The 20,762-nt window shown below is 39.0% G+C and overlaps 1 protein-coding gene across 1 annotated transcript; it reads left to right on the forward strand.

Moving 5' to 3' along the window:
* Window positions 1–7,205: 7,205 nt before the first annotated feature.
* Window positions 7,206–20,716, forward strand: LOC140933265 (alpha-adducin-like). Its single transcript, XM_073382790.1, has 8 exons — window positions 7,206–7,757; window positions 8,095–8,325; window positions 12,642–12,692; window positions 12,774–12,866; window positions 13,608–13,706; window positions 15,576–15,746; window positions 17,256–17,576; window positions 18,245–20,716. The coding sequence occupies exons 1-8, from the start codon at window positions 7,320–7,322 to the stop codon at window positions 18,632–18,634; spliced, it is 1,794 nt and encodes a 597-aa protein (XP_073238891.1). The 5' UTR covers window positions 7,206–7,319; the 3' UTR covers window positions 18,635–20,716.
* The last annotated feature ends 46 nt before the right edge of the window (window positions 20,717–20,762 follow it).

Consider the following 20,762-nt stretch of genomic DNA (forward strand, 5'->3'; position numbering starts at 1 on the left):
ATAAAAGAAGGTGGAGAATAAATTAGCAAGTTTTGAAACATATGGCTGGGGTCATATTTTCAGTATTTTGTTACATCAGTTACATGTTTCGTCTTGTAACACTTTCTGAGTGTTCAAAGTAATTATTTCCAGCTTGATGCGAGAAAGGCAAAATCCAGCCAATCTAATGCAGAAATAATTTCAAAACCAGCGTAGCAACGGTGCTAATTTAGACTTGCAAAAAAGTCGCATTATATTTATTTTTGTGAGAGAGTCGGTCTCTCGCCTCGCGTGTTAACTCGCGCGAATACACGATGCTTCACACCTTCCATTCAACATCTCTTGCCTGCGTAGTTGTCGACCGTATTGGGGAAGAGCCTAGGGGAAGACCCAACGATTTTTTATATACGGACACTTTCTTTCCTTGTAAGCGAGCGTTATGGGCTTCTTATCTAGTAATGAAAAAAGGGGGCAATTAGCTGGTGTTTTGACTTTGTCAGTTGCTGTATTGTCCCTCTCTAGTCTGAATTCACAAATATTTGCAGCTTTTATAAAATAAAGATTTTTAATATTATTTTCCAAAATTATTTACACGTTCACTTTGACGAATTTTAGTATAGAGCCTACGTAGAAAGCGTTTCTCCGCAAGTTCGTTTAGTAAGTCGCTCTCGACAGATCTCGTCAGGCGTACTAGCGCTAGTCAATTTTGAAAAGTTGCAAGGCCTTGCCCATCGATCTGATTGCTATATTCTGATGGGTTACCAGCATAACAAAGCAATCATACATCATCCTTGATATTTACAGGTTAATATACTTTAACAAGTACAAACATTAACCCATAAAGGACTGCAAAGGACCGCAAACGAATATGCCGAAAAACGTAGGATCTATAAAGACGTGATCAGCAAAAATAATAATGTAGACATATTAAATTCCGCAAGCAGAATACTGCAATGCTGATCGTACTATGTACTTAGTGCGATCACAGAGCATGAGCAGCATGAGCATTACAATATTCTGCTTGCAGAATTTAATATGTCTACATACTTTAACAGTTAACCTTAATGCTCTACAGTTCGAGAATAGTATGCTATATAATATGTCCCTACTATAGTCAGTGATTAGCCTTTCGAGCTGATACGAAAAGCTATCCGGTCAGTACAGTCTGACTTTTTATGAAAATTTGCAAATATGTTAATTCCCCTATCCGGTATAGCATGAACACCTCAGTCCGATATGTGACTCTCCATAAATCACGGTGTCCCAAGTAGTGTTAACAGAAGTCCTATCTTGTATGGTTCTCGTACCGGCGAAAAAGCTATCCGGCATAATATGAACATAGCCTTAAGTAGTATAGGCAACAAGTTTTTCTCTAGGGAGAGGGAGGGGGGTGGAATCTTAAAATGAAGAGGATCACCTCGTCCTCCTAGGGGTAGAAATCGCTATTGTTGAGTTCTTCTAAGAGATGCCAGGGGTCCGTTTCTCGAAAGTCCCGGTACAGTTTTCTGTTCCGGAAGGAACTGACAGTTTTATCATATAATCTGCAAAACTATTGAAATGGCTCCAGTGGACACCAGCTAAGAACGCTGCATCCCTTTTCACAACTGCTGTAACTGGCTCGTGTTTTGCATGAAAAAGATTGCGAAAAAAGGAGTCTTCTTATTTCTGGAGCCATAAGGTGCGCCTTTAAAAATGTTTTGATAAAACTCTTTAAATAATGACAGCCAAGACAGATTTCTCTTCCAGTTCTTCAACTCGTGAAATTAATATCCTTTCACTTACATGAAGCCTGAGAAAGGTACTTCTTTAGGGGCGGAGCCTCTCCATATAGGCAATTATAGGGAGTACCCCCCTGGTTGACGACCTCGATAATTACAATGATAATTTCCTTAATTATCAGGACTTTCGAGAAAAGAACCGCGAGAAAAAAGGGCGTCTAGGAAGACTAAGAATGTCCAGAGAAATCCGGTGTTATGAACGGTTTAAGAAGTTTCCGTAGTTTTGACTGACCAAAGCCTCTAAACTTTTTTTAATTTTTATTGCCAGCAAAAAGTTTGCTTTTTTTACCGACTTGGTGACTAGATAACCACTCAGGACCAGCTTTAACTTAGCTTGATGGACACGCCCTCTATTTTCTCTGCTTGGGCGCGCGCGCGTGCCGAGATGAAAAACCTTGGTGTTAACGCGCGCGAGCTCCCTAATCAAAAATTATCGCGGAAAAATGGGTCGAGAAAACTTCTATGTATAGGATAGCTTAAAATGAGATTTTGTTCAAGTTCAAGGTCAATGATGGAAGAGTACGGAGACAAGGATACTTGCAAAAATGACAGTTCGGTGTAATGAAATATTAAAATTAAATGTATACAGAGGGATGCGGCATGCTAAAAGCATTTATATATCTTACTGCTCAATAAAGCTGTCAGTTCGGGCCCGTGGCAATTAAGACTAATGGGTTTGGGATACGAGCAAATTGGCCAAAGTAACGCTATCGCCGCCGTCCGTCAATAATATCAGTATAAGATCAAAATAAACGTATATATTTTTACATGAAATGTTTGTTATTGTCGTTCTTGTACCTGAAATCAAAGTCTTTTCTAGGCTCCAAGATAGTGGTGAAAAGTCGTTCAGTAAAAAGAAATGCGAAAAAACGCGCGCGGGCTGTGGAGAGACAGGGATTATTCTCGCTTTTACGTCCCCACCAGCCACAGGCTACTGAAAACAGGAAGTTTTAACAACTTGAAGAGTTGTGTTCAGACGTGTTTAACAGGTTTGTATACAAATAAGGATGACCAGCTTATATTAGTCAAGTTAGAAATTTACATAGATAATTCCTTTCATAATTCATACACTTCAACTAGTGACTGATTCCAGGCCCCTGCTCATTCCTATCCTTTCATATACCAGGAGCCCCCCGTACTGCATTAGCCTGTGTACAGAGCCCCCCTCCCCTCAGGAAAAATCGGATTTTTCCTGAGGGGAGGGGGGAGGAGTCTGTACACAGGCTAGTACTGTATACACATGATGTTTGAGAAAGGTATCCCTTTCAGGCGGAACCTCCCCTAGTGGGCCATTATGAGAAGTACCCCCAAGGCTTTTTCTCATAAAATACGTTTACTTCCGCTTTCAGTCTAACAAATCCATACGAATGTAATTTGTCATCCACCCAGCCTTTATCATGACAGTATCAACCCTTTAAGCCCTAAGAGTGATCAGCGTCAAATGTCTCCTTGTAATATCACTGCTTTATAAAACACAGTGGTCATGAGAATTGTGGGCCTGATCACACAAGATGAATCTAATTGATACTTCAACAAATTCTGCCCACTGCTTCTATTAAAAACATATAGGGACAACAAATGAGAATTTGAATTTTGATATTAGGGTTTAAAAAGTTAAGTTTACTGATAGGGAGGAAAATCGGAGCGGGGTCGGCCAAGTTCTTAGACCGGGTAAATTTCGTGGCCCGTTAAAACACTACGCTTCAACCTCTGATCCGACTGCTTCTTTGATTTACCTTTGGAGTAAGAGTTCAGTCTCAGGAATCTAACGGAAAGAACAGATGTCACTTGTTCCTAATGGCGGCGCGGGATGACCCTGGGGGGGACACCCAGGGGAAGTTTGGCCTCGGTTGTGCCTCCGAAAGCCCTTCAAATCCTAACCCTGTTAGACTGCGAAACAGTCCGTATTTTTGCGTATTCAAGTACGCGCGAGCAGTCAAACAAAAGGTCTGGAACGAGGCTGAAAACAGAGAGCGAAACTGGGGAGAGACGCTAAAAAATACGCCTCACAGTCCTCACACGCGTGTGAGGCTCGCACGCTTCGCGCGCGTAAGACTCTTACGCCACGCATTACCGATTTCTTTACTGATTTTGGAAAAAAAACGGACTGTTTTGCAGTCTAAACCCTGTTTAAGACAAAAAATTTCGCTACCCATTTTAAGACAAGAGACCTTATTTTATGGCCCTGATTCCTTTTCGTTTTGCGTACAGTATAAGGTAATTTTTAAACTAATATCACAGAGCAAGATATGACTGGATCTCTTGAACGGAACTAACGGGAGGAGGGGTGGGGGTTAAAGAGTGAAGTTGTTTCTGCAGCATCGATAAAGTAACCCTACTGACGAAATTACTTTATATTGATGTAACAAGAGTATAAAAGTGTTAAACGGCTGAAAAGGGTTTATCCTTGCTAAAAATATTTCTCCATCTCTTCAATGACGTAAATATATTTGTTTGGGGGAATAAAGCGATTAGCCATGCCTGAAAAGTAAAGCGTAACACTTGACCTTCTGGATATAGTCTAGACAGGGAGCAGTTTCTTAAAATTCTTAAAAGGTATACATTATCACGCCCATCACGCCAGGGGAGAGTGGTAAAGTACGCTGTTTCACGAAAAGTGACAAAAAAAGTGACCAAAAAAAAGAAGTACCTGGGCCATATGGGTATCATTTTATATTATAATAGTTAATATCGATGTCTACCATAGCCATCTATGACTAACATATTTATGTTAAAATAAAATTTTATGATACAAATATCACCGTGTTAATACTGCATCTGTGATAAATGCGTCAAGTATCCGATTCCCAAGCAGTTTAAATCGATGACCTAGGCTGGAATTGGACGCTTGGAGCGCGAGTGGGCGGAAGGGGCGTTTGCCCTTTTGATGTGCTGCTCGTTAGTTTGCTTTGAGAACTTGACGAAGGTTGGGCACAAGCTGTACATACAACTAATACTGGCCCTTGTAATACTACAAAACAGACCGTATACATGTTATGGCTATTCTAGTTTTCTTGTTAGTCTTGTTGAGACGTCATGGAAACGGTTGTTACGTTCGGCTCGCTAGTTTCACTTCTTTCTCCAAAGAGCGTTAGGTACGAAAAAACTTGCAGTCTTACGTAGCCTGTGTCTCAGACACTCTAAACCTGTAGAGAGCGTTTGCGAATTACTGTAAACGCTTTTTGCCAACTTCCTTCTGTTGACTGTTTAACCTGCGTCCAACTGTCACGCACATATATGAAAATTGGACCAATCGTCAGGCGCGTAAGAAACCTGTAGGAAACCCACTAATCAGAAACGCTTACGTATATATCCTCGCAACTAGAATGAGTTCGCAGACGAATGGTCAAGATGATGCGTGGGCTGTCTGCAACGCAGAGTAGTCTGACGCGGCTTAATGAAACCGGAAGAACTACTTCACATGCTTTGCTTACTAAAACGACGACATTTTTCTTTTATTTGTAATTTTGTAATCGGGGGCGGGCAAAGTACATATATATATATATATACTTTGTACAAAGGAGAATGGACTACATATGTTGATTTTAATCCTTTATTGACCTTTATTATATATAAATATATATATATATATACAGAGTATATTCTTTCAAGGAAAAATTAACTGAAAGAAAAATAATCAAGCACGCGGAGTAGCCCTAAAAAGATATTCTTGCACTGCCGGCCTAGAAAAAATTCATGCAAAGAAGATTAACAAAACAAATTACGAGGTTCGAAAATTCCCCAGCGCCCGCATAACTGTTCCAAGGGTGCTAAAGCGGCCCTAGCTGCCCAGATGGGCTAGAGTAGTAGGGCGCGCAGCGCAAATCGTCTCGCCGGGGCAACCTCGTTCCCAGGGTTCTCTCCTACCCGCCGTACGGAACGAGGTTGTCGCCGGGGGTCCAAAAAAGTTGTTAGATTGCTTGTCGTTTCAATACACTTGCTGTTTCATATACATAACGTGCATAAAAAAGGTCGCGACGCATGAACCGCATGTGACTTCTCGGATATTAAAGAACAAAGATGAATAATTTTCCGCGGAAAAGTATATGTGAATGAATTTCGGATTGTTTTTAATACAAGCCGGTCAACGAAGCCGTGTAATATATTTTCAGACACAGCATACAGGCAATACGCTTCTGATGAGTATTGCTAAAATTGCTCAGAAATGGTAAGCTGCATGAATTACGATATAATTGGCTTCTTTCTCGGGGGTGCATTTGAATTTGTTTTTATTTCATCGCAAACGTTCTGGAAAATTCGCGATATCCTTGCGTGACAGACACAAAACGCGCGCGTGATTTCCCGATCGCGAGAGTAAGGGTGAAAGGTTGTCAATCCACTTACCTTCATTTTTGAATAATATATTATTTCAATCAAACTTGCCTGATATGCAGTCTTGCAATAGTGTAAGCTTAAGATGAGGAGGAATATTAATCTAGTCATGAAAATTGTCAAAAATAATCAATTTTTGCGATGCATTCATAGTCGTTTTTATATGGCGAAACTAGGCTATCAAGTAACGTCTGTCCCCCGCTATTGCTTCGAATTGCTGGGGATTTTCTCCTAGAATTGGATAGCAGCCTTATCATTTCTCTTGCTTTGGGACTAAATCCATTTGCGCATGTGACTTAGCCTCTAACAGGAATTTGAATGTGTTAAACGGCTTTATTCGTCTTTAATCGATATTAATTGCGTTTTTGATATGATTGGAAAGGTTGTCAAGCAGCTTGGAGCCACAAAATGGGCAGGTCTGGATCACGTTGACAGACGTACCGCTCGAGCGATATTTTGTTGCTGTGCCTGGCCAAGTATTTCTCAACAGTTTAAATTTAGAAACGGAACAAACTGAAATTCTGTTGTAAGGGACAAAAATATGGTTTATGCGCTACATTATGAAGGAACAGGAAGAAACGCACGGCTCGAAAATGACAAAATGAGATTGATAGCTTTTCAGTTTTGCCAAATGGAATGCATTAAAAAAAAAAGAATGTTCGGAGCGTCCGGAAGAAGGACTCCAAAAATTTATTTCATGCTAGTGATAAATTTTTAGTAAGAGGTTATTTTAAAATGTTACAACTCCATAACTTCTTTGTCATCCAGCAAGAGGCGATTCCTGTTTGGACCAAATGTTCAATTTTTTTTTGTTAGTGTTTTCACGTGACATCTCCTAGCTTCTAGGCCAGAGCATCACGTACGAGGGTAGTGTGGCCGTTTGGGATGCAAAATGTTGGCCCACTCAATTCGTGATCCATGATTTTCAAGACCTTGTTCAAAGGGCATAACCTTACTTTTTTTATCGACTGAAAAAAATGCTCCGTTTCGTGCGCGTGTCGTATCAGACTGAAATCATTTTCGAGTACGCGTTAGCCGTGATTAAAACCACGTGATCTCTTTCGGCCAATAAGAAATTACTTCATTTTCTTCATTTCGAGTGTTACGCATGAGCTGTGAAAGTTCCCGAGTTTTCTGCGCGTGGTTTGGGCGTTTCACGAAGGTGTGATCGCCGTTTGGAAAACGCTTCGTTCTAGTTTTGACCTCGCTTCCTAAGCCGAACTCGCCAACATGTCGACACCGAAGGGAAACAAACCGCTCATCGAAGGGAGAGCTAGGCGATATAGTGCCCCTTCGAGAGGCAGAGCAGTTCGAAGGCCAGAAGATGTTGTTCGCGACGTTCGTGGTTTGAAGCTTCGACAGCGTGTTTCTCTTGTATTGAACGACAAGGTTCTTCGTGACGAGCTTGAAGGCCTTGTTCAAAACTACGTACAGAATGGTCCTAAAGATGGCGGAGAAGGCATTCGAACGTATCAGGATTTTCTTATTCCCTCTGGTACTTACTATGGAGGGGGAATGTCTACCGTTGTCACTCCAATAGCAGACATCAGAGGCTCCGAAACCCTGAATTATTCCAAGCAAGAAAGGTTATTGCGCTGCAAGCTGGCCTCCACGTACCGTCTTGTCGACCTTTTTGGTTGGCATAAGGGCATTTACGGCTTCATAACCGTGAGTATTCGAAAATTTGCTCACTTCTTGAAGTGGAACTAGAGTACAATGTGTTTGTTTTGTGTGTTAGCCTCGCGCGCGGATGCTCTGTCACAATGGCTTATTTTCAATGGCTTACTACATAATACAACGTGACGATTTTGATTTCCCCTGCAATTTCGAATAGTTTATGCCGGGGTCTTTTAATGCCATGGAAAGCTATACCTTTACTCTTCTAGTTTACTCAAATTAATTGACTATTGACCGCAGCAGAGAAATGTTTTATCCTGAAAAACTTAATCCGTCTACAGCTTGTCTGTGACAGTAACAATACCCTGTCGATTTCTGTTCATTCCAGGTTCGCCCGTCGACGGATCAGGAAAGCTTCTTGATCCATCCCTTTGGATTATTGTACAGCGAAGTGACCGCATCTAGTTTGCAAAAAATAAATCCCGATGGCAGCGTCGTTGATCAAGGCAGTACAAATCTTGGTGTGAACAAAGCTGGTATTTTATTACATTCTGCGATCCACGGAGCAAGAAAGGATGCTAGGGCCATCATCCATTTGCACCAAGATGATGTTGTTGCTGTAAGTTCAAATCCATAGCTTTGAAAGTCAGGATTTCTTCCCGTATAGCAGTGTAACGATTTCTGTCTCTGATTATGAAGGTCAAGGGATAAATAATTTCGGGGCGTTAAGTTATGATATGAAAAGATGCATTTTCCTAGTTCACGCGAAAGTTAGCACTTAACCTCTTGGGAGTGAGTTTCTTCTAACCGAGTTACTTTTAGTAAAATCAGCGCTCTGTTAGTTTTACTTTCGCGTGACTTTTTGTCATTTCATCTGCAGGGGTCTACGACAATTCAGAGGTTTGAAAGTGGGTGACAGCCGAATTTACCCTCGCAAACGCACATATAAATTTGGCCAGTATTAGTTTAAAGGAATTTTAAAATACTTCATTTTCTCGACTCTTGAAAACGTCGCGTTCCCAAGTTGACAGGGTTTTATTTACCGATCAGGAACAATGTCGTATAGCTGTAAAAACAAAATGTATGAGAGTTTCGTAGAAGAAAACCCTGCTTGTTTCAAACAAACGTTCTTTTCACACACGTCGGATATTTGTTTGTTTTCGTACTCCCCTAAAGTATGGGATCGAATTTCATTCTTTTCGGTGCAAAAACTCATTCCCGCTTTCAAAAGCACATCTCGATTCTAGGCGGACAAAAAAATTGTCGTTTGAAAGATTTAGTCGGTTTCATAAAAATAAAATTTTAATGTCGACAAAGAATACAGTTGAATCGATGCCTTGTTTGAAAGTCTTCTGCGGTTGATTATTCTGATAAATAAGGCAACTTAGCAAGCGGCATTCCTGATGTTATATTACACGGTGAAGCTTGTATCGGCGGAAGGAAAAGCAATTGTTCAAAATGCGGCTAGATTATTGACTATTTCACCCTTTTCCCGGTGTTTATGTGTGTGTGCAGTCTATCACCTGCCATCGACCAACCCTGGGTTCTTTGATTTGAATAAATGTCCTTTCACGGTATTTTCGGGTAAACTTACTCTGCATATTTAATTTGAACGTTTAAAATACCGTAGCTGGAGAGAGCTGCACATGTATCTCATTTTGAATGTTGCCACTTGGTTCCATAGTCAAATTATTCTTTATTGTTTACATCGTAAATTACTGAATTTGTCGTTTTTATCAGCGGCCTGTGCACCTTTCCAGTATTCTCGAAGCTTCCCCAAAAGGCTTCTCGTCTTATACGACTGACGTTTGTTTTGATGTAAGAGTTGCGATTAAATGTTCATTATGCTAGGTTGTTTCAGTGGCGATTATGATAATTCCTTTTAAACAAGGTCATCAATACTATGTACTCTGAATATAACCTGGTAAAAATTCTTAGTGGGTTCAAAGTTTAGTTTATTGATAGTTGGCTTGAAGTCTTCACTCCGAGTGGTACACTTTTATTTGCTCTTCAGAGGCTTTGCACGAGCTTTGTAATATTTTAGCTTCTTATTTCCATCCTGGTTACAGGATATTGATCCTCACGTGTATGCTGATAAGCATGCATACATTCTGTATCTGCAAATTTTTTTTTCTAAATATTCAGTTTTTTGTTGGTTGGTTAATTGATGATGGCAAGATCTTTTTTTACTTTTTTTTCAATGATATCCTGGCTAGTTTCTGGAAAGACATTCTTTTTGAAGTTTTCATATATGTCAGTATGATTTTGAGCTATGGAATTTGCTAGATCAAGAAAAGATAGAGGCAGTGTTTAATACTTGGATGGTCTAAATTTGATACCCTCTAGGGTCTTCTTCCCATGTCAAGAGGTTATTTTTCAGTGGATAATGTCTTTTGTAAAATGATATGGTCTTCACTAGTACATGGTAGATATGTTGTTTGCTTATTAGTATACAGTCATTATTATGCAAAAATTGAACAAAAATCAGAAATTGAATGAAAGAGTGAATGATGGCTCTTTCGTTGATCTGGTCTGCGAGAAAGAATCAAATACAGTGAATTTCCACTATTGCAGACACCTGTGGGGCTCCACAATTTAGGGGCCATAACTAGCAAGAGTTTGTAATGGATAAGCAGGAGATTTTTTCATTCAAACCTCTATTCATTTTGCCAAGGATTTCCCTGCAGTCGGCAGTTTAGTTTAGTTGATATTATTTTTTCAGATAACAAGAATTCATAAATGTAGGAAAAAAGAACACATACATTGTAAAAGCTTTCTGACGGGAGATGACAACATCAGGCAGAGGCCCCAATCGAATTTCAACTCTTACAATGTTTAAAATTGTAAAACAAACCCACAAAAATTGGACAAGAAAAGAGTGTATTACATACCAAGACCTGTTATCTGTGGTGGCTGACAGGAACCTTTTGCTTGGTCTTATAGTGAATATTATTGGTTTGTCTATAATGGCGACTTGTAACAGAGTCGGTGTTTAACTGTAAAAAGAATCTGCAAAAACATGTAGCATTTTTTGTCAAACAAGAATGATCAGACTTGAAAGCATAAAGTTGAGCTTGTGTGGAGATAAGAAAAGAAATAGGGAGGTGATCAAATCTACACAAAACAGGATTTGCTTGCTAAAAGTTTTTAATGTCCTACTTTATCAGCGGTCAGGTATTCAGGATATTTACTTTTTGCGTTGTATTTGACGATTTGCTTCTGAATTTATTTTGTACGTGTGTATAAGTACATGAAAGTCAAAGGCCTTGATTTGAGAGAGATTATTACATCATTGCCAAAGAGCATTAACATGATGAACATTGTGTCATTTCAATCATCGCTGAAAATAAACTGACCAGTACTGTTAGTCTCATAATCAAAGTTTTGCACTGAAGTATTCACTGGTTCCAAAGTTATCAATGCTTTCAATTGATAAAATTTGTGGACCAACCCATTCCAGAAAAGTTCAACATCTTTCGCATTAATCATTCTTTAGCTTTCTTCACAAAACACACATGGTGCTCTGAATATGCTGTCAGTCACGCAATGCTAATTATCCCCAGTTTCCACATTCTCCTATAGGAAGGCCTGGGACCATGAGCCCCCCTTTTGGTGAGCACGCACAAAGAAAAGTAAAAAAAAATGCTTACAATAAATTATTTTAGACTCTCACTGCTAAGCAAGCTCAACTAATCAAGACAGAAGTGGTATTTTAACTAGTATTAGCCATGGTTTCCATTATTTTAGCACATATGTTTAAAACTGTGAAAGGTTTGAACCCAGGAGTCCTTTTAAAAGTAGGTTGAGTTTGATCGTCCGGGTGAATGTAGTCCTGAATAGGACTATTTTTGTTGACAGTGACTGACGTTTCGACAACCTGTGCGGTAGTCATCTTCAGAGTTAAAGTGAGTTGGATCACATCAGTTGATGGTATTATACTCTGGTTATTGATCTGATTGGTCAATTCAGAGTATAATACCATCAACTGACGTGATACAACTCACTTTGACTCTGAAGATGACTAACACACATGTTGTCGAAACGTCAGTCACTGTCAACAACAACAGTCCTATTCAGGACTACGTTCACCTGGACAATCAAACTCAACCTACATATGTTTAAGTTGGCATTTCATGCATAAAGCAGAAGGGACATTGCTCATGGATTGGATTGCTCTACACTTAGCACACAATGTACAGATTTAAATGTGATTTGCTAGCAGACAACTTATAGCAGTTATGTGCTAGCAAATATCTGTATGTTGCTTGGTGATTTCTTAAATTAATTGTAGGGTCTTAGCTAATGTGAAGACATTGTGAGTACAAGGTATAATATTTGTCCTTCTCCCTCTCACCTCAGATGATATTTGTGACTCAGTTAATGCAACAGGACGGCAGAAAGAAGAGCTTAGCAAAATGCTTGTGTGTGACAAAGAGACAGGGCTATTACTTGCATGTTCTGTCGTGATCTTCACTTAACATTGATGTTTTCTGGTCTTTCACAAAAACATCTGTTTAAAGGACGTTGAAGTTTGAAGCAAATTTGTTTCAAACAAAATTATTGTCGCCCTTGTCACACAAGGTTTGCCATCTTTGCTCTTCCGTCCTGCTGCATAAGTTCACTTTTGATAGCTCCAAGCCTAAAAATACTGCTTTAATTAAGTAAGTTTCAATACGAGTCTGGTACAACCCCACACAAAATAATGCCACAGTGTGTGTGAGAAAAAAAAAACTTTCAAAAAAATATTCAGCAACCTCAGAAACCACTGGCGAAGAAATATCTAATATTATTATATTGAAACACCAATGAGATACCAGATGAGCTTTCTCGCGAAAACATCATATCTTCATTTTCACATGTGAAAAGATCACTGATGCTGGTCTCCTTTGGGGCTTGAGATGTTAATTTTTTCTGTTTTTCAAATTTACTTTTCAGGTGTCATCTATGAAATGTGGACTTCTACCAATAACCCAGGATGCCCTTGCTGTAAGAAAATGTTATGATTCCTTTTAGCTTTTTAAAAGATAGCAAGTGGCGTGACATGGTCATTTTGTTATTTTATTTAAGGTTGGTGAAGTATCTTACCATGATTATAGAGGCATTTTTACAAATGATGAAGAAAAAGAGTCAATAGTGAAGGATTTGGGTGAAGAAAACAAGGTATGTACTTTAAGCTCCTGATAGGGGATCAAGAAAGAGTGTACAGGACCACTCAAAAGCAAGTTACCACTTGCATCTTGTTTCCTGTGCAATGCGAATTGTATAGCACAAGAACAGTGATTTTGTTACAAATAGTTATGGCGAGTCCTGGGACTAGCCCAGCAGATCGAGGACAATCATTGGCAAAGTTGTTGAGATAGTGTCATGGATAAACATTTTTTGCAGAACAAAGTAAATTGCACCCTTACAGTCAAAATTCAGGTGTTTCCTAGTGGTACATGTACTTTTACACTTGTAGCTCAGTCAGTGCTACAACATTGCTTGGAGGGGGAGCTTCATTTTTCCCTCTTGAAATCAGCGAAACGTCAGAAAGGCACAGAAGAGCAAAGTGTTTCAGCCACTGTTATGAATAAAAGAAAATTTCAAATTTGCAAAGACTTGTGTGGAGGACCTGACTCAACTGTGGCTGGGTGGCACAAGTTGCTTTTCCAATACAAATCCTTTTAATTTTTGGCAGCCGTTTGCAATCACCGTTATTGAGATATACAGCTGGAAATTTACATGTTACGTATTTTTATATGCTCTTTCAGTTCCTGCTAACAGAATTTTCCAAAAGCAAACTGTTTTTGTGTTTACAGGAAGTTTGTTGTTTTGTGGGGGTTCTAATATAATAAGCATTTCTAATATTTCAGTAAGAGCTACAAGAACTTATTAACTAACAGATACTTTTCTACTACTCAGGTTATGGTTCTGAGGAACCATGGTATTGTCATTTGTGGAGAAACTATAGAGGAAGCTTTGCTCAGTGCAAATGATGCAGTAAAGGCTTGCAAATACCAGGTTAGATACAATTCTTTCATTTAAAATAAATTTTTGTGGCTACTACGAATTCTATGCCATATATTTGGGGAGGCCTGAGGTCACTTAAACTTATTTTGATACTTCTAGACTCAAGAGTAGCACTTACATGTTTTCAAACGGGACATTTATTGGAAGTGGGGTGTTTATTTTGAGCTAGTAAGTTAGGGTATATAAAATACAGTGGAAGCTCTGTTTTCAGGATGCAAAAAAGATGTCAATTACTTTTACATTATTTTTGTGGCTACTTTGAATTCTATTATACCATATATTTGGGGAGGGCTGAGGGTACTTATTTGATACTTCTAGACTCAAGAGTAACATTAATTCAAATGGGACATTTATTGGCAGTAGGGCACTTATTTTGAGCATGTAGGTTAGGGTATATAAAATACAGTAGAAGCTCTGTTTTCGGAATGCAAAGAAGATGTCCATTACTTTTACATTTTTTTTGTGGCTACTACAAATTCTATTTTCCATATATTTGGGCAGGGCTGAGGGCACTTATTTGATACTTCTAGACTCAAGAGTAACATTAATAATTAATTCAAATGGGACATTTATTGGAAGGAGGGCACTAATTTGAGTATTTTAGTTAGGCTATATAAAATACAGTGGAAGCCCTGTTTTCAGGATGGGAAAATGGTGTCCGTTATTGGAGCCGGCCTCTTATGAGAATGATTTTCATAAGTGGCCACCAGAATGGCTGCTCACAGGAGCTCAAAAAATAAACATTTGAAATGAAAAAAAATTGTTTGTTAGTATTTGGTTACACTGTTGTTCTGACAATGCTTTAATTCAGTCACAAGCATAAAATTCAAGTGGTGTTTTTTTGAAGGGTAACCTGACGTCTAAGTGAGCGGTCATTGCACGCGTGCTGAACAAGAATGCTGTATAATGACATACTAGAAACAATAGACAACTCCCAAAGCACAAACTCAGCCAAAACGCTAAAAATCTTCAATGTTTACTCAAGTTTGGGCTTAAAGAAGATAATGTCACAGTTTTTCAATGACCATGAAATTCAGAGTCCGGGTAGTTAGTTAATCAATTGTGGCCCTGAAAAAATTTGAAGGAAAAAAAACTACGAATTTTTAAGAAAATGCTTTTTTCGTGAGAAGGACTCTTAAACGCTGATAAACGTCAACAAATAGCGAAAACTATAATTTCTATATCTTTGCTTTGCTCGAAATCGCGCGCATTTACAAGGCCCTAAAGCGTTTTGCTGACTTGCAAGGACCCATCTGTTATAACGATGCCAAAAATAAAGAGATGAATCTCATGGTTTATTAGATATAATCCGTGTAAAGTTTGCTTATCATTTTCGCATAAATTATGACCTAAATTTGGAAACCGCTGAATTTCTCGAATTGGGTCTTTGCGATTTTGGTGAAACTCTGTTCAGCGCAAGGCACTAATGCGCACTATGTGTAGCCGAGAGATTTTCACGAAAAAATGCCGGCAACAGCAGATTTTCGACTCAGACCTCAAAGGGGCGTGGCATTATAACCACGTGACATTTACTCCGATCGCCAAAATTTTTATGTTATATTGTAGATTGATCTATATGTTATCCATTCTATGTGTTAGACTTACGATAAAAGTAAAGGTGGGGATACCAGAGAGCTTCAAAGTAGGATGGTACCCCCCAAAAAAAACTGGGTCGAGTCACCTTAAGAGAGTTTTCAGTCCACTGTACATCAAAAACAGCCATAGTCAAGTTGGTATTTCCAGAGCAATAAAATAAATCTTAAAAAATGGGGAAAACAACTCTTGCTCATACAGTTGTATCTAGTCTATGTTAGAAGACTACATGAGGGAAACTCAAACAGTTTTGTACTATTGTTGTAGGTGAAAGCCATGGCTGCAGGAATTGACAATCTGATCAAGTGTGATGATTTTGCAAAAGAACAAGTTCAAGAAACCATTAAATCAGGTGGAGGAGGAGTGGACTCCAGTGATATCAAATGGAGAGTTGGAGAGTTAGAATTTGAAGCATGGATGCGACTATTAGATTCTATGGTAAGGCAACGCGAGTCTAAGACCCAGTTCAGGAACAAAACTTTTTATGAGCTGAACCTAGACTGGCTGAATTGATTCAGACGCCAGTCTTAATTGCAGCTGAACTAAGTTCAAAAGATAAAAAATGCTCATTTCGATCAAACTGCTTGCGAAACACATTATAATAATTTATGCATTAAGAGTTCGGCGTCTGAATCAAAGCTGTTCCAAAATCGATCCAAAGGTGAAATTCCCAGCCAGGCTAGGCATGAAGAAAGGCTGAGCCATTCCAAATTGAAACAGGCATTCCTAATTGATTCAGACGCCAAACTGTTCATGTACTTAATTCAGTGTATTAGGTTCAGCTCATGAAAAGTTCGGCATCTGAACGAGGCCCAAGGGTTGAATTTACAGTTGAACCTCTCCACAATAGACACCTTGGGAACAGAAGAAAGTGGCCATTGTGGAGAGGTTGAAACAAGAGTCAATGAATGGACTGTCCACCAAAAAAGTGGTTGTCACGTTTATAGAGCAATGGCCATTGTGGAGAGGTGGCTGTTAATGGAGGTTTGACTGTATTATATGGCTGAAACTTTAAGCGGGTGCAAGATGAAGGAAATCCTGCATTCTGATTTGCTACCCAAACAGGCAAAATTTGGCCCACTTGGGATTTCCTACATGTACACTGTAAATTGGTCCTGCAAGAAAAAGTTCTCTTTCTGGCCATAGAAAAAATCCTTTATTGTCCAGACTTGTTCAGTCAAGATGTCTGGATATTGGCTTCATTCTCATTCTGGCCCAATTTTTGCCCTTTTTTTGTCCTTGACTTCACAGTGCTGTCAGCTCTCCTGGAGACTCCAGATTTTGGAGTGAATCTCCCTGTATGAAAATTTTCCGTATAATCGCCGAAGTTTGCCATTTGTTCAGTAGACTAGAAGTTTTGACTAGAAAATTTCAACTTTTTTGTGTTGTTTGAGCTATTTTGATTTTAACATCGAACATTTCCTCTTAAACTCCTCCGGTATGTCATAAAAATAATGTGATTGGTGGGAAGTAAACCATGCAATCAGGTCATATGTTTTAAAAGGCAAAAACATCTTTTTCACACGTTTTGTGTCCTCGCAACTCCATGATGATCGGAGAGCATTTTATGCCCAAATGATGTCATGATCATGTGCTGTGCATTATGAATTCATCTACCATCCCTTCCCTGTCAGTTCTCAATAATATTTGAATACATGGGGAGTTGACAGTCTTGCTTCATCTCAGTCAATAGAAATGCCAAAAACAACTTGGCCAGTATCCAGCAATCTTGACATCACGCTTAGTCAATAATGCTTCTTGAAAGATATTCTTGAGAACCATGAATGTTACTTGGTTAATTGCCAGTGATCCTGGTCAGTTTGGTTTCCATTTCCATTTTCTTTCATTCTTCCCTTCCTTCCTTGTTTTTTTGTTGTTTTGACTATTCAGTGGAAATAATTAGTATGATACATATTTATTTGAAAGATTTTTCTTGTGATTTTTTAGGGTTACAAGACAGGTTATGTTTACAGAAATCCTGAAGTCTTCCATGGTGAAAAGCCAGCTGAAAGAGAAGTCACAACACCTTCAACAGTGTCATCCACTCGTGCAAAAATGTTTTACACTCCAGAGATTGAAAGGCAGCCTGTCAGAAGAGCGCATTCCACAGGCCGTGCAAACACTTATAGGAATCGTGTTAAGTGGCTCAATACCCCTGTCAAGTCAACAGAGTACAAAAAGGACAAGGAAAAGGTTGAGTTGGATAGTGATGAGCCTGTTACAATAAAGGATTTGATTCCAGAGAGGGCAGACAAAGACTTGGAGCAGGTACAGAATGTGCTCATAAACTAACCGTTTTCAGAGTAGGCCACTTTCACAGTAGCCTGTGAGCAAGCTCTCCGGGCTGGAAAAGGAAGGAGAGCTTGCAACTATGTCTCTGGAATTTGAATTCCACCTCCTATTCCCCTGTTGCTTCCCATCGACTGAGCAGTCAGATTTTTGTCCAATCAGTGTGTTGGTAAATGTGTTTGTGTTTGATGTCATTACTAATGTCATCTCCCCCAATCAGCATTTTGCATCGACTTTTTTGATGCAGATATTCAAAATTGCGAGACGTACAGCTGTAGTTGCAAGCTCTCCTGCCTTTTCCCGCCCCACTGCCAGAGCGCCTCCGAGTGCTTGCTCGCAAGCTATCATTACAGTTAAAACAATACCATAATGTTCCTCAGCTTATAAGCCCCTTATAACAACCCCCTCCCCCCTCACCCTCCCCCCACACACACACACTTTCATGTCTGTGGATCAAAACCTTTAATGGTATGCCTGCAGAACTTGCTTATAATTATTCAATATTTCAAAAATGACAAATGTTGTGCTGCTGAGCTTCATTCATTGCATGCATGGACTCAGTTGGGACAACCATGGAGGAGAAGAGAACAAGTAAGCTGCTTGGGCTTAATTTTTAGATAAAGAAAGTGCTTTTTTTTCTTGTTTAGACCCCAGAAGTCGTGGTACAGTCAACAAAAGTCGTGGTCACTGAATCTTCCCCAGAAAAAGGAATCAATGGTGATGAGACTAAAGAGGTGAGGCGGGAATATCACGAGTACACAGAGAAGCGAGTTGTGGTGACAACAGAGGTGAATGGGGAAGCAGGTGACGAAAAGAGCACTGATCATGAAGATGGGGATGAAGATGGACCAGATGGAGAGCTGCTGGCTCCCAGTTATGATGAGCCAGGCAGCCCAAAGAAAAAGGGAACCAAGGTGAAGAAGAAGAAGAGCTTTAAAGATGCCTTGGTCAAGAAATTCAGCAAGAAGGGTGAGCGCCCTGCAAAGTATGTCAAAAATGAAGGAGAGAAGGTCACGGAAACAGAGAAAGCAGAGTAATGAATGCGAACTGGTTTCAGAGTGGAAAGTTTTAGTTCATGTCAGTGACTTGCAATATAACTCTTTATCGGCCAGTTGAGCTTCTACAGTAAGAAGCATCTGCTCGTTTTCAAATGTATAAAGTTGCAAATCTTACAAAAGGGGGGCATTGTCAGCTCCACATTCTTGAGAAATTAAGAAGCCTAGCTTGTAAGTGTTTATGATGTGCTCCACGGGGCATGAGTTTCCAAATGATACTATGAGGCATGCAAGATAAAAAGCAAGGGGAACATTCCGTTAGTTATTTTTGTTGACTTTAAAAATGTGCAGATACATGTAAGACTGAAAATTAATGTAGTATTCAACGCCTTTCATCTGCACAGAGAAATTAATCATTGTTTGTGAAAGTTAATGGTCTTGTTTTTTGGATTGTGTGGAAATCAGTTGAGAGTAGATATTTGACAAAGTGTTATGAAAATGATTCCTTCATTTTAAAGTTAGATAATTTTAAGTACCTATTTTTTTTAGAATTTTGATTATTGTTACGAATCCTGGAGATACATGAGCAAAGTAACAGCACTTAGAAAATTATCTGTCTGCGAAGGTGGATCAGCAGCCATCTTTATACAGTTCACTGTACCCAATTGAGGCTGTGGGTAGATGGCAAATTGTCAGTATTATAACAAGTGGAAAAGTATGGGCAACTTAATGGAGAAATACATGTAGCGTTTGATCTTGGAAATGAAGGGAGCAACAGATTAATGCATGTATGACATTGACAATTATAATAAATAATTATATTGTTATTACTTCTTGAATCTTGGAGTCAGGCTGGCTCTGAAGTTCATATTGCTGCTCTAACCATTTGTAGCACACATTAGGTACATACATGTAATGTATAATTTTATTCTTTAGCAGTGCTAAATGTTTGACCAATAACTTGCATTGATGAGAACGATACACTACAAGAACTAACATTTTGTTTCGAATCATGAGATGCCTTTCGGCAGACACGAAGAATTGGGCAACTCTCTGATATGGGCACTTTGTGCAGATCCTTTGGCATCTGTTTTAGATTAAGTTGACTTGACTGTGTCCTGTATACCTTCCGAGAAAATCTCAAAAGCCATTTTTCTGTTCACTAAGCTTAAGTATTTTTTTACACGTCTACCATTGCACTCAAATGACTGAGATTTTGTTGTATTATTGATGATGGGTTTTGCCCATAGATTTAAAAGTCAGTCAAGTGACAAATTTTCCTGCCATATCATTGTGTAGGACGAGGTTAAGGTCTGGCTGATAGACTGCTAGTTTCTCCTTGCAAACTACAATAAGCTTTTTTGACAAACAAAGGGAGAATTTAGCTTGAGATCAACAGAACTCAAGGAATTTATTCCATACACTGTGCTCATACCTGCCATTTGCATGAAGATTATTTTCATGTACACTCTAAAACCTGTACCCTTTTCAATCTTTCGCTCCCAGAAGTTGTCAAAGAGATAGGTCTACAATTTACCATGTGAAAATAGTACTGATGACAATTCCTTTGCATGAATAGTAAAACCATAGGATTATGTCCACACAGTCAGAAGTTAGAAGTGCAAACTTAATCAATTTATAGTACCACATGAAATTACTGAAGAAGGGTTTTCATTTAAGCGGTAGTACCATGGTACTTCATCTGCAGACTCCAAAGTTAGAAGATGCCTTCAATCTGGGAGTGAAAATTCAGATTTAAACAAAGATATAGGAAAAGTATCTTGTAAAGTTTGTACTATTAAAACTGCATGTGTATTGTAGTGTATTAGGCAGTTTTTTTTTACTTTTGATTAACCCTTTAAGCCTGGCCAGAGAGTGTCCTCTAGAGTATTATAGAAATGTGTGGAGAATTTGCAAGTTGATATAAGGGCTTATGGGGTTGAGCAATAATTTGGAATGTCAATAGAAAGTGTGAAGCTAGCACAACTATGATGCAATTGTGCGTTTTCATCTGGAGATTAGCTAGAAAAATTACTATTTTATGTTGCTGCAAAAGACTGGAAATGGTATGAAATGATAATGTCATGGTTTTACTCCATGAATAAAGAAAACCAAAGTTCAAAACTATGGTTGTGAATTGTTATTATAAATAGCTAAATTTTCCCTTGTA

The sequence above is a fragment of the Porites lutea genome, chromosome 4, assembly GCF_958299795.1.
Source record: "Porites lutea chromosome 4, jaPorLute2.1, whole genome shotgun sequence".
NCBI lineage: Eukaryota > Metazoa > Cnidaria > Anthozoa > Scleractinia > Poritidae > Porites > Porites lutea.